The sequence below is a fragment of the Salmo salar genome, chromosome 18, assembly GCF_965601325.2.
Source record: "Salmo salar chromosome 18, fSalSal1, whole genome shotgun sequence".
NCBI classification, from domain to species: Eukaryota; Metazoa; Chordata; class Actinopteri; order Salmoniformes; family Salmonidae; genus Salmo; species Salmo salar.
Window position 1 is genome coordinate 18266750 of NC_138308.1, and position 12989 is coordinate 18279738.

At 43.1% G+C, this 12989-nt stretch overlaps 1 protein-coding gene and 1 long non-coding RNA gene across 3 annotated transcripts in view; one reads left to right on the top strand and one right to left on the bottom strand.

The window, feature by feature from the left end:
• fancl (FA complementation group L) overlaps nucleotides 1-8763 on the bottom strand; it is a 17606-nt gene extending 8843 nt beyond the window's left edge. The window contains exons 1-7 of one of the 2 annotated variants that reach the window (XM_014154595.3): nucleotides 8421-8763; nucleotides 8192-8250; nucleotides 7873-7933; nucleotides 7353-7409; nucleotides 7125-7222; nucleotides 1598-1694; nucleotides 548-616 (exon numbers count right to left, since the gene is read on the bottom strand). In XM_014154595.3, the coding sequence (XP_014010070.1) occupies nucleotides 548-616; nucleotides 1598-1694; nucleotides 7125-7222; nucleotides 7353-7409; nucleotides 7873-7933; nucleotides 8192-8250; nucleotides 8421-8507 (528 nt within the window). In that variant the 5' untranslated portion in view covers nucleotides 8508-8763. The remainder of the gene's footprint in view (nucleotides 1-547; nucleotides 617-1597; nucleotides 1695-7124; nucleotides 7223-7352; nucleotides 7410-7872; nucleotides 7934-8191; nucleotides 8251-8420) is intronic. The other variant, XM_014154597.3, reaches the window with a different exon arrangement.
• Nucleotides 8680-12013, top strand: LOC106576981 (uncharacterized). The gene is made up of 4 exons (XR_001322042.3): nucleotides 8680-8845; nucleotides 9407-9445; nucleotides 9899-10071; nucleotides 11811-12013. It is a non-coding gene; the product is annotated as an uncharacterized LOC106576981 (long non-coding RNA).
• The last annotated feature ends 976 nt before the right edge of the window (nucleotides 12014-12989 follow it).

Genomic DNA, 12989 nt, shown 5'->3' on the forward strand with positions numbered 1-12989 from the left:
ACTGACTGTAACTGAAAATAAAATAGGAGTTAAAAGGGAATCCTTTAAAGGTTGTACTGAGACAGACAGCAAGTGTGTGAATTGCGACTGAAAAAGTGTGTTAGTGTGTATAAGTAGTAAAGAAAAATAAAATCAAAAATTAATATAGTTACATATCACAATACTATTTTTGAAAAAATGTCTGTTAGCTTGCGTTAGCTAGCGCTAGTTGGCTGTACTTGCATTAGAAATCCGGTATTATTCATCCTATAGCTTGTTCTCCATCTTTTTAAATAGTGAGCCAACATGTTTTCACCACTTTCATTCCATGACTGAACAACATTTGTTTTCTCATGGCTCTCTTGTCTCTCTGCAGCAGACATAGTGAGCAATATGTTTGGAATATCAAATCGCAATAAAATCCCAGTATCGAATCACAATACATATAGAATCGGCACCTAAGTATCGTGATAATATCGTATCGGGAGGTCCCTGGCAATTCCCATCCCCATGTACGAGTGTGAGACAGTTGGACTGAAACAGTGTGATGTGTTTGTGTGTACAGTACCTGTGGTGTCCAAGTCATGGCCAGTGGAACAGGTAGGTCTGCGGAGCACCATGGGGCCTCTACAGGGTGCTGTGAATAGGAGGGAAACTTGCCTTAACACCCTAGAGTTGGCCAACATGCATATCAATGTCCCTGGGCACTTGATTGTTACCAATACTGTATGTACACTAAACAGGCTATAGCCTACTGGTAAAGTTGTTTTTCGGAAGTTAACCCACACCCTTTCCTTATCTCTTTCTTAATTCCTCTCCTTCTTTCCCCATATCACGCTTTCCCTGCCTGCCCCCCCTATCTCTGCATGCCAACCCCTACCTTCCACCCTCTGACTGTGCCTGTGTGGGGTGACCTGGGTAGGGGAGAAGGGCGGGCGAGGCAGCTGGGCCACAGGGGGAATCCAGGCTATTTTTACACAGCGACGGGGGCAGGCAGGTGGGCACACAGGCAGGTGTGCACAGGGTGAAACCAACCACCTCCTCTGGATATCATCTGGGCCAGCTACCACCAACCTGCCATGCGGCCACCCTGCTCACTACTCCCAAACCCAGCACTGCCACCCTGCTATACCCCGGGGGGGGGGGGAGGCAAGGCAGGCATGGAAAGAGTGATATGCCGGCTATTGCCAACAAAGATGTAGGCACGGTCTGTGCTAAAACTGATCTAGATGTTCTACCTTTTAAAGAGTACCAACAATATGTATTTGTACTAGTTATGCCCACATGGTCTTATCTCCCTCCTCTCCTCTGCTTCTGGAGGGTTGTATTATGCAACTGTGAATCTAAAGTGGATATCTCTACACTCCCATCTCACAGGGTGTTGGACCCTCTCATGCAGACTTCAGCAAACTATGTTTGCCCTAGATATGGGACTGCTCAGAGAAGTACTGTCTTTTAACACAAGATGGATATTTGAACGTACTGTGTAAGAGTATGACTTGGGGTTTTTCATTGACAGTTACAATGTGTGTGTTCTCACTTCAGGCTTTAGTTAGCTTAGCTGTAAGTGTACATGTGTGAGAACATTAGCCTGCATAGTGTGTGTGGGTTCCCTTACCTTGGGCTTCAGTTTGACGGTGACGACATGCTGTCGTCCTGAGGAGTCCTCAGCCCTCAGTCTCAGTGTGCGGAACTCCGTGTCAATTGACACCAGCCTGGGAATACACAGACATCGGTCAGTCTGGTCAGACACATACTGCATAAAGAGGTGATGCGTCCTCACACACAGACATCGGTCAGTCTGGTCAGACACATACTGCATAAAGAGGTGATGCGTCCTCACACACAGACAGACTCAGAGGTGTTTAGTAGAGGGAAAGCAGGTTGCTCCCATCGTAGCCCATAAATCACACCCTCAGTGGCAGTAAGACGTCTAAACAGGTAGAAATCCCCCGTAGGTACAGCTCTAGGACCAGCTTACATGTCCCTAATTCTAACCTTAACCTTTAGCGGAGGAAATGTCAAACGGACCCTAGATCAGTTTCTAGACTCTGGGGGGGGTTACTTCCTCCTAGATTTCCAGTGCTGTAATGGAACTCTGCTGTGGCTGACATGGCCATATTTCTGCTGGGGATTTATGTGGTGTGGTGGTCAGTGTGCCACTTCTGAAGGCATGGAGCAGGGCAGCATTTCTGACGGACCCGACTAGGATGATCGTAAAACTGACAAAAACACAGAAATTAGTGGCAATATGCTCAAACACACACACCGTGATCCAACACAGCACCTCACTCCTTTAATCTAGTAACACACAGAAAATGTTTCACTCACTCAATCTCCCTCTTTTCCCCCCTTCCCTCATTCCATTGCAGTGACAATCTAGCAAAAACATTTCTGCATATCAGTATCACAGCTCCATTCTTGAATCACAGTCCCATATCCTCTACTCTGCATTCACACGGGGCCTCCCGCCCCACAATAGCAGGGGCTGGCTGGCACTTGGCGAGATGGACACAGCGTGACAGTGTGATGCCCCACTGTGAAGACTGATGATAGCAGTGCAAATGCAACTACAGGAACGGAGCTGCTTAGAAAACAGGAACAGATGACACACGTGTGTTTGAGTGAGCAGTATATGGATGGAGCTAGCTGTACAGTGGTGAAAAAGTAATTTGTTAAAGTAATGATGAGAACTGTGGTACTCCAGATATCAGTATGAAAAATATGAGATCTGTGTAGAAAGTCAGACAGTCATGTAAAATTCCACTCACTATTACAGTGCCTTCGGAAAGTATTCAGACCCCTGGACTTTTTCCAAATTTGGTTATGTTACAGCCTTATTCTAAAATAGTTAAATAGTTTCTCTCCCCTTCATTAATTTACACATAATACACCATAATGACAAAAACAGGTTTTTAGAAAACTAGAATATTACATTTACATAAGTATACAGACCCTTTACTCAGTACTTTGTTGAAGCACCTTCGGCAGCGATTACATCATCGAGTCTTCTTGGGTATGACGCTACAAACTTGGCACACCTCTATCTGGGGAGTTTCTCCCATTCTTCTCTGCAGATCCTCTCAAGGTTTGTCAGGGTTAATTTAAATCAAATTTGTCACATGCGCCGAATACAAGAGGTGTGGACCTTACAGTGAAATGCTTACTTACAAGCCTTTAAACAACAATGCAGATTTAAGAAAATACAAAAAAAGTAAGAAAAAAGAATAACAAATCATTAAAGATCAGCAGAAAAAATAACAATAGCGGGGCTATATACAGGGGGTACCGGTACAGAGTCAATGTGCGAGGGCACCGGTATTGAGGTAATATGTACATGTAGGTAGAGTTATTAAAGTGACTATGCATAGATAATAACAGAGTAGCAGCAGTGTAGATGAGGGGGGCAATGCAAATAGTCTGGTTAGCTATTTGATTAGATGTTCAGGAGTCTTATGGCTTGGGGGTAGAAGCTGTTTAGAAGCCTCTTGGACCTAGACTTGGCGCTCCGGTACCGCTTACTGTGAGGTAGCAGAGAGAACGGTCTATGACTAGGGTGGCTGGAGTCTGACAATTTTTAGGGCCTTCCTCTGACACCGCTTGGTATAGAGGTCCTGGATAGCAGGAAGCCTGGCCCCGGTGATGTACTGGGCCGTACGCACTGCCCTCTGTAGTGCCTTGAAGTTGGAGGCTGAGCAGTTGCCATACCAGGCAGTGATGCAACCTGTCAGGATGCTCTCGATGGTGCAGCTGTAAAACCTTTTGAGGATCTGAGGACTATTGCCAACTCTTTTCATTCTTCTGAGGGGGAATAGGTTTTGTTGTGCCCTCTTCATGACTGTCTTGGTGTGCTTGGACCATGTTAGTTTGTTGGTGATGTGGACGCCAAGGAACTTGAAGCTCTCAACCTGCTCCACTACAGCCCCGTCGATGAGAATGGGGGCGTGCTCGGTCCTCCTTTTCCTGAACTCCACAATCATCTCCTTTGTCTTGATCACATTGAGGGAGAGGTTGTTGTCCTTGCACCACACGGTCAGGTCTCTGACTTCCTCCCTATAGGCTGTCTCACCATTGTCGGTGATCAGGCTTACCACTATTGTGTCATCAGCAAACTTAATGATGGTGTTAGAGTCGTGCCTGGCTGTGCAGTCATGAGTGAACAGGGACTACAGGAGGGGACTGAGCACGCACCCCTGAGGAGCCCCCGTGTTGAGGATCAGCGTGGTGGATATGTTGTTACCTACCCTTACCAACTAGGGGGGGGGTCCGTCAGTAAGTCCAGGATCCAGATGCAGAGGGAGGTTGGATGGGGAGCGTTGCTGCACAGCTATTTTCAGGTCTCTCCAGAGATGTTCGATCGAGTTCAAAGTCCGGACTCTGGCTGGGCCACTCAAGGACATTCAGAGACTTGTCCCAAAACCACTCCTACGTTGTCTTGGCTGTGTGCTTATGATCATTGTCCTGTTGGAAGGTGAACCTTCAACCCAGTCTGAGGTCCTGAGCGCGCTGGAGTAGGTTTTCATCAAGGATCTCTCTGTACTTCACTCCATTCATCTTTGCCTTGATCCTGACTAGTGTCCCAGTCCCTCCCGCTGAAAGACATCCCCACAGCATGATGCTGTCACCACCATGCTTCACCGTAGCGATGGTGCCAGGTTTCCTCCAGATGTGACGGTTGGCATTCAGGCCAAAGAGTTCAATCTTGGTTTCATCAGACCAGAGAATCTTGTTTCTCATGGTCTGAGAGTCTTTAGGTGCCTTTTGGAAAACTCCAAGCGGGTGGTCATGTGCCTTTTACTGAGGAGTGGCTTGCGTCTGGCCACACTACCATAAATGCCTGATTGCTGCAGAGATAGTTGTCGTTCTGGAAAGTTCTCCTCTCTGTCAGAGTGACCATGGGGTTCTTGGTCACCTCCCTGACCAAGGCCCTTCTCCCCCGAGTGCTCAGTTTGGCTGGGTGGCCAGGTCTAGGAAGAGTCTTGGTGGTTCCAAACTTCATCCATTTAAGAATGATGGAGGCCACAGTGTTCTTGGGGACCTTCAATGCTGCAGACATTTTTATGTACCCTTCCAAAAGATCTGTGCTTCGACACAATCCTGAGCTCTACGGACAATTCCTTCGACTTCCATGCTTCGTTTTTGCTCTGTTAACTGTGGGACCTTATATAGACATGGGTGTGCCTTTCCAAATCATGTCCAATCAATTGAATTTACCACAGGTGGACTCCAATAAAATTGTAGAAACATCTCAAGGATGATCAATGGAAACAGGATGCATAATTCTCTCTTTCTCTCGGAGGACCTGAGCCCTAGGACCATGCCTCAGGACTACCTGGTATGATGACTCCTTGCTGTCCCCAGTCCACCTGGCCGTGCTGCTGCTCCAGTTTCAACTGTTCTGCCTGCGGCTATGGAACCCTGACCTGTTCACCGGACGTGCTTGTTGCACCCTCGACAACTACTATGATTATTATTATTTGACCATGCTGGTCATTTATGAACATTTTAACATCTTGACCATGTTCTATTATAATATCCACCCTGCACAGCCAGAAGAGGACTGGCCACCCCTCATAGCCTGGTTCCTCTCTAGGTTTCTTCCTAGGTTTTTGGCCTTTCTAGGGAGTTTTTCCTAGGGAGTTTTTCCTAGCCACCGTGCTTCTTTCACATGCTTTGCTTGCTGTTTGGGGTTTTAGGCTGGGTTTCTGTACAGCACTTTGAGATATCAGCTGATGTACGAAGGGCTATATAAATGATTTTGACTGATTTGATTTGCACCTGAGCTCGATTTCAGGTCTCATAGCAAAGGGTCTCAATACTTACGTAAATAAGGTATTTCTGTTTTTTATTTTTAATACATCTGCAAACCAAAAAATATATATATTCAATGATGTCTAGCAGACTCCTCCAAGTTAGGAAGATGTGACACCTATATCGATTACAATAAAAGCCAAATGGATGTATTGCCATTTGGGGTAAAGGCAAAGTATACGACAGGGGTGTCAAAGTCAATCCATGGAGGGCCTAGTGTCTGCGTTTTTTTCCCCCCTTCTTCCTGTCAATTAAGATCTAGACCATCAGGTGAGGGGAGTTGTTTACTAATTAGTGACCTTAATTCATCAATCAAGTACAAGGGAGGAGCGAAAACCTGCAGACACTGCCCTCCGTGGAATGAGATTGACACGTGGTATATGGTCTTAGGGAAACCTAAAGGCAGATTGAACAGCAATACACAAAAGGTGAATGCAAAAACACATTCACACACCTCTTACTTCAAACAGACACAGAGAATAAGAAAAAATGTATATGCCCCAAAGAGTGGTAAATATGGAATAAAGTTGTCTATTTAATGATGCCAAATACTTTAAAGCATGTGTTTTGGGCATAGAGGGGGCCGGAGTGGAGATACTTGACTCCATATTCCCATTCACTAACTCATGACTTCTCAAGGCAGTCTCAAGCTCATTCAAATGACCAGGCTCAACGCAAGCCTCTCTTACCTGCACCTATCAGCAGACAAAATGAGTGAACGAGTGAAAACCCAGGCTATTAATGCCACTGCCAATTAAGACGATAAACGAATCTCGAGTGCATTGAGGCCTGCTGCGTAATGCCTCTAAAGGTAATACAGTATTGAAATGACGTTCACCTCATTTCCACATAACTTCAACATCCCCCCCATTAAACCTAAGAGTAGGGTCTTCAATTAGACCAATTTGCATTTGCTAATATCATAATTGCAGCTGTAGTCATTAATAGGGAAAGTGGAAAATGAGTAGCCGAGCTAAATGGTAGCTGAGATGCATCACCAGTCACAAAGAGAAGACGGTATTGGCCCTGGCTGACACATAGCTAGGCAGTGTTATTAAATGGGATCTGGCTTTAACTATAACTCAATAACAAAAAAATAAGGATGTCATTATGAGTCAGTTATTAATGCAGTATAATATTGTCCTAAGCCTTTATTTTATGGTTCAGGCTGATGGTGTGGCCGCTATAGGGTAATAGTCACTGGCTGGTATAATACAACACAACAGGAAATAATGCAGGTCATAGTTATAGTCTATGACTAGTGACAAGAGTTTTTCCTTGTCAGGTCACATGGTAAAGCTCCTGGCCCTATCCCTACTTGCTCCAGTACATACTTATCCCATCCCAGGTCCTCCATCTCAATGATGAGCTGAGAGTAGTACTGTGGAGGGGGGATGGAGCGACACTCCGGCCTGCACTTGAGGGCCACTTCCTGAAACATAGAACGCTTCCTGTTTACAATCAATCACCAGCATTTCAGTATGGTATTATTTTACTGTATGTATTATGACATCAAGGAATATGTCAATATCAATCTGAGAGGTAAAAACAGATGCTCTTACCAGGACAGTCTTCAGCTCCAGAACAAAGCTGACTAGATCAGGAGAGTGATGTAATCTCTGCAAAAAGACAAAACAACAAGAGAGATCTTTGATTAGCTGGAAAATTAAGTGTTACTATAGTGTCTTCTTTCAAACCAACTGAGTAGCTGTTCAAATCAAGGCCATTGTTTTGATTAATGGAGCCTGCCACTAGGGTTAATAATTAATGATAGCTTAAAGCCTGTGAAAATAATGAACTTTACAGCCTGGGGTGAAATATAAATCTAATCCCAATAACCCAGAGGTGACCACATAACAAATAGGGACATTTCCAAGGCAATGTTAATTATGCAGTGGAAAATGTTATTTTTTCAACAAGCGAATGACACACAGCAAGTGATGGAATGCATAAGTGAACATACAGTTCACTAAGCAGTCCAGTCTACCTATCCTTCAAAACATCTTCATCTGAAATAAGTTGGCCTCTCAATTGATTAGAGTTATTCAAGTGTGGGTGTGGATTGCTTTCTTTTTTTCTTACCTGTTTTACTATATGCTCATATCCACACAATAGCTGTTTCAACTGCCAGCAGCAGTGAAGCCTGCAATGCAGAATGATATTTAGTAAATCATTGATTCCATTTGATCCAGGGGACTAGAGTGAAATATAATTAATTTGGGGTATGAAAGAGGGCAAGCAACATGTATCATTAAGTTTGAGGCCACCATTCCTCTGCATAAGTCTGTGTGCGTGTAGAGAGAGCAAGAAACAGATGGACAAACAGACAGACAATTCATTGTGTCTGTCTTTCTCTGACACACACACACGCAAATAGAATACAGGGGACTTGTAACGTTACTTAGCCAGTTTAAGTTGATGATCTGGTGGAAGCAGTATTCTTATTCTGAAGTCTCTCTCCTAAAATAAAATAGTAACAACAGTAGATAAAGTAGGCCATCAGATCTTGTTCAAACCATAAATATTATTCTGGCAACTTCTAAATAAACAGCTGACTGTCCAAAAATCGATGCATGCGCGCGACTACTACACAGCCAAGAACGTTACAAATTATATCAAAGATACAACACCTGAACCGTGATAAATCCATCATAGACCGTTTTCTCCTTGTTGAGTGGTAACAACAGCGGACTCTCTTTGACAAGTAAACTCTCCATTCTTGACAGTTCGAAGTCAGCTGTGTGGTGCTGGGCTACGTAACAATATGGTTAGCTGACCATGGTAGCATGTAAACACCTTAAGTTGTCAGCTGCATATAGTACTCACGTTCGTGCCACTTGAACATAAACTAAGAGTGCGTTTGAGAAAAAGGTATTTCAGAAATACAAGTATTGCCTTTGTACACAAACCGATACGTTCTTTTTGGTTGAGTAGCTAGCCAGCTAACTGTTTTTCCCGCAAAAAAAATAATAAAAAAAAGCGTAACCAACGTCACACAGGCTTTGGTTTGAATTACAAAACTTTATTAGCTAGGGCCAACTAAGCAGTGTTTCGGGTAAGCTACTATTATTTTAAGTATTTATGCAACTTTCACTGAAAAAGTTAATTGATTAAGAAAAAGGGTTATAAGTTATTACACATTATCAATTGCCATTCTCCATGTAAATTATTGCTGTAGCCTGTTTACAAAATATTGAATAGTTCATGAATGTTGCTGACTAGACATAACCCTGTATTAGCTTGGCCTCAAATTAAATACATGATTAAATCATGGAAATAGGCTCAACCTCACTTCTAGGATGTTCAGCTAACTGGTCCTTTTATATGAATAGCCCACAGGTAATGGACACCTTTTGATGTACAGTATAAAGAATGGAATTTCATGGTTGAAGAACGTATCAAAGCAGTAGCTGAAGGGTCTCTGGAAGGCATAGGCCTAGTCAATGTGTTGAAATGTAGGCTAAGCAAAATGTGTGGAGGTATTTACAGTGGGTGTTCCGTTTTTATTCATTATGAAGACAATATGTAAGGGACAGGGATATGTTAAGAAATAAAAGTATTGCTGATCATTTTGTGAAAGGATTCTCAGTTTATTCTGTTCTATTCTATTCTACAGGTGACATTGCCAACCTCAGATAATGTGTTCTCCTTTGAGGTAGGTATTGACATTACATCTACATCTATTTTTAGTCTAGATTACCTTGATCATAAGACAACAAAACAATCACACTGTCATGTAATTATTCTGCCAGTATCATTCATATTCCATACATTATGAAATCCAATAAGACATTTGTCTCTGTTTCAATTTACATACGCATTGTCACAACATGTGGCATGAATCCCCTCTCCCGAATGCCAAATATGTCATTACAATTCCTATTCAAATCCAATCAAATCATGATTACTACAAAAGCCACCGTATTGCCGTGCTCCTATATGCAGGTTTGAAGCTTAGCTCCCTTTAAGCAAATATTTATCCCTCCAGCCAGGATGACTGTATTACAGTTTGTGATTATATATGGGTTTGTGAGAGGAGTGTGTCAACCGTGCATGCTCCACAATGTGCCTGGAGAGATTGATGTTTTGTCATCCACCTGCTTCAAAGCTGTAAAACCCGGCAGGCAGCAGCAAACGGAGAGACCTACCCAGCCCGGAAAAAAACAAAACAAAGAGAGACCTTACTGGTGCTGTTTACACATCTGTGTGGAGGACTATCTGGGCTTGTGTGTTTTGACATCGCGCTCAAATGGCTGCACGGCTCCTGTCTCAGTGAAACGGGTGAGTGATATTCTCCTTCTCTCTCTCCCTCTCTCTCTCTCTCTGTCTCTCTTCATGTGCAAAGTGCAGCAGTCATGCAACACGGCTGGCTTAATAGCATTCAAAAAGAAAAAAGGCTTAAAGAATTGAGTGTTGGAGAATAGCCCAAGCCGGTGCATAGATTGTGCTCTCTCTCTCTCTCTTTCCCTCTCTCTGTCCTTCCTTCCGCAGCCTCCAGCGCTGGGCTCCAGCTCTGAGAGAAATGATCTATTGTGCTTTGTTTATCGCTAGCCATGGTCACTTCTCTGAAATGCAATTGGCTGGAACTACAGCGTGTGGGTCCTGCACCCAGTGTTTTTTCCTCCTCCTCTCTCTCTTTTCCTCTCTCTCCCTCGCTCTCTCTCTCTCGTTCGTACAGATCCCTTTGAGACAAGATATGAGCAGGGGTGTCTGGTCCAACGCACTTCTCTCTCTGTGTGTTCTGCATTCATCTGAATGACAATATATAGGACATATTGTTGTGCAAGAGCTGAAATGGACATAACGACTAAATAGTAAAATAATAATGACATACCGGTAAATATAGTTTTTGTTGTTAAAGATGTAGGTTGCATTTAGGTTACACTATTTTAGCTATCTTTTGAATGCTGGTGGGATTGCTGATATGACCTATATTTTATGTTACCACTTACCACAGATTTATACTTAATTTACACTTCTATCTCACATATAAAATGTGTGTTGCCATTCTATGTCAGCTGTTTAGAAATAATTGAAGGTATATATTATATTATGGGACCCCCCTGCCCGTTACCCAGGTCTTTATTCTATTATTGGAGCCAAGATCTGTTCTGCTCGAATGGCTCTTCAGACATGCACGCTAGACATTTTTTAAATTTACATCATTATAGTCAGAGTTACAAAATATTTGCAGTGTGCACCTGTTATTTTCAAGAGTGAATATATGATAGACATAATGAAAGACAAAACAAAGACTATGAGGAGTTACCTATCAAGTGTTTTTGTAGCTTACCTTTGAAAAAAAGAGACTGGATGTGAGTGGTCCCACACCAGATTAGTTCCAGATTAGAAAGGGCTGTGCACTATGAAGGTTTGAAGTAATGAAGGGAATCAGACCCAGCCCCACTACTGACCAGGCCAGCCCAGCGGGCCAGAGTCTGGCCCCGGTCCGGATGTCTTATTTAGCCCCATTAAATAGACTCACACAGACAAACAAGACAGACACAAAAACGCAGCGCTTGTTTAAAAACAAATCGAATCAAAATCAAATGTTATTTCCCACATTCTTTGTAAAAAACAGGTGAAGACTAACAGTGAAATGCTTACTTACGGGTCCTTTTTCAACAATGCAGAGTTAAAGGCAAAAAATTAACATACAAATAGAAATAGTGACACCAGGAATAAATACACAGTGAATAACATAACAATGCAAAGTAAAAAATAACATGGCTATATACAGGGAGTACCAGTACCGAATCGATGTGCAGGAGTACAAGGTAATTGAGGTGGCTATATACACATATAGGCAGTGCTTGAATTGGGATGAAAGAAGTGCTGGAGCTGTCTTTTTCCAAGTCGGTCCATTAGACTATGTTAACGGAAATTCACAAATTACATTATGCTATAGAGACCTCTGATTATTCACTGTTAAGGCTTCAAAAACAATTCCCATGACTTTTAACCAAATTTCCATGACTATTATAATAGTCTGCCTCCTGTACCTGCCTAACCCTGACCAGATTATGTACCTCTGCCCGCCCTGACCCCGAGCCTGCCTGCTGTCCTGTACCTGCCTGACCCTGACCAGATTATGTACCTCTGCCTGCCCTGACCCTTGAGCCTGCCTGCTGTCCTGTACCTGCCTGACTCTGATCTGATCACGAACCTCTGCCTAACCTCAATCTGCCCTTTGCCTGCCCGGTGTTTCTAATAAATCATCTGAGAACTGTACTATCTGCCTCCCGTGTCTGCATCTGGCTATCTAGTTAGTCTGTCATTATTTTATACATGCTGCTGATTTGTTGCAGTCTCTCTCCTCGGGCAACGGCCTACTGGCTGGCACACATGTAACACACAAAGAAGGGTCATTCCGATAATGGCTGATATGTATATTTTTAAGTGATTGATCATATTTAAAAGTGTGCCTTAATGAATTACATTACTTTTCATGATCTTACAAACCCTAATTTGACAACTTGGAACGGCGCATCATGCGTATTCAGGTTGGTGTATTTTCAATCTGCACAATCTCGATCAGCCTACTGTCACGCACAGATTTACAGACTAGCGGCAAATAAATTTGAACAAAGCGGAATCAGGAAACGAATGCCCACACACCATTGCTATACAATGCAGATCCCACCTTCATTCCGCATTGATTAACCTTTTTTTGCCTTATGCGTGAATCTGGGACGGCGATAGGCTACTTTGTTTCATAGAGGAGCTGGTAAGCAATTACCCAAACATTTGAAATGCCGGTATGGCGCTCTGGATAGCTCCGGCACAATTCAAGCGCTGTATATACAGTGTATTCGGAAGATATTCAGAACCTTTGACTTTTCCCACATGTTGTTACATTACAGCCTTATTCTAAAATTGATTAAATGGTTGTTTAGCCTCATCACTCTACACACAATACCCCATCATTACAAATATATATTTTTTTTATAAAATAAAAACGGAAATATCACAGTTACATACATACCCAGACCCTTTACTCAGTACTTTGCTGAAGCACCTTTGACAGTGATTACAGCCTCAAGTCTTTTTTGGCTATGACGCTACAAGCTTGGCACACTTGTAATTGGGGAGTTTCTCCCATTCTTCTCTGCAGATCCTCTCAAGCTCTGTCAGGTTGGATGGGGAGCATCACTGCACAGCTATTTTCAGGTCTCTAGAGATGTTTGATCGGGTTCAAG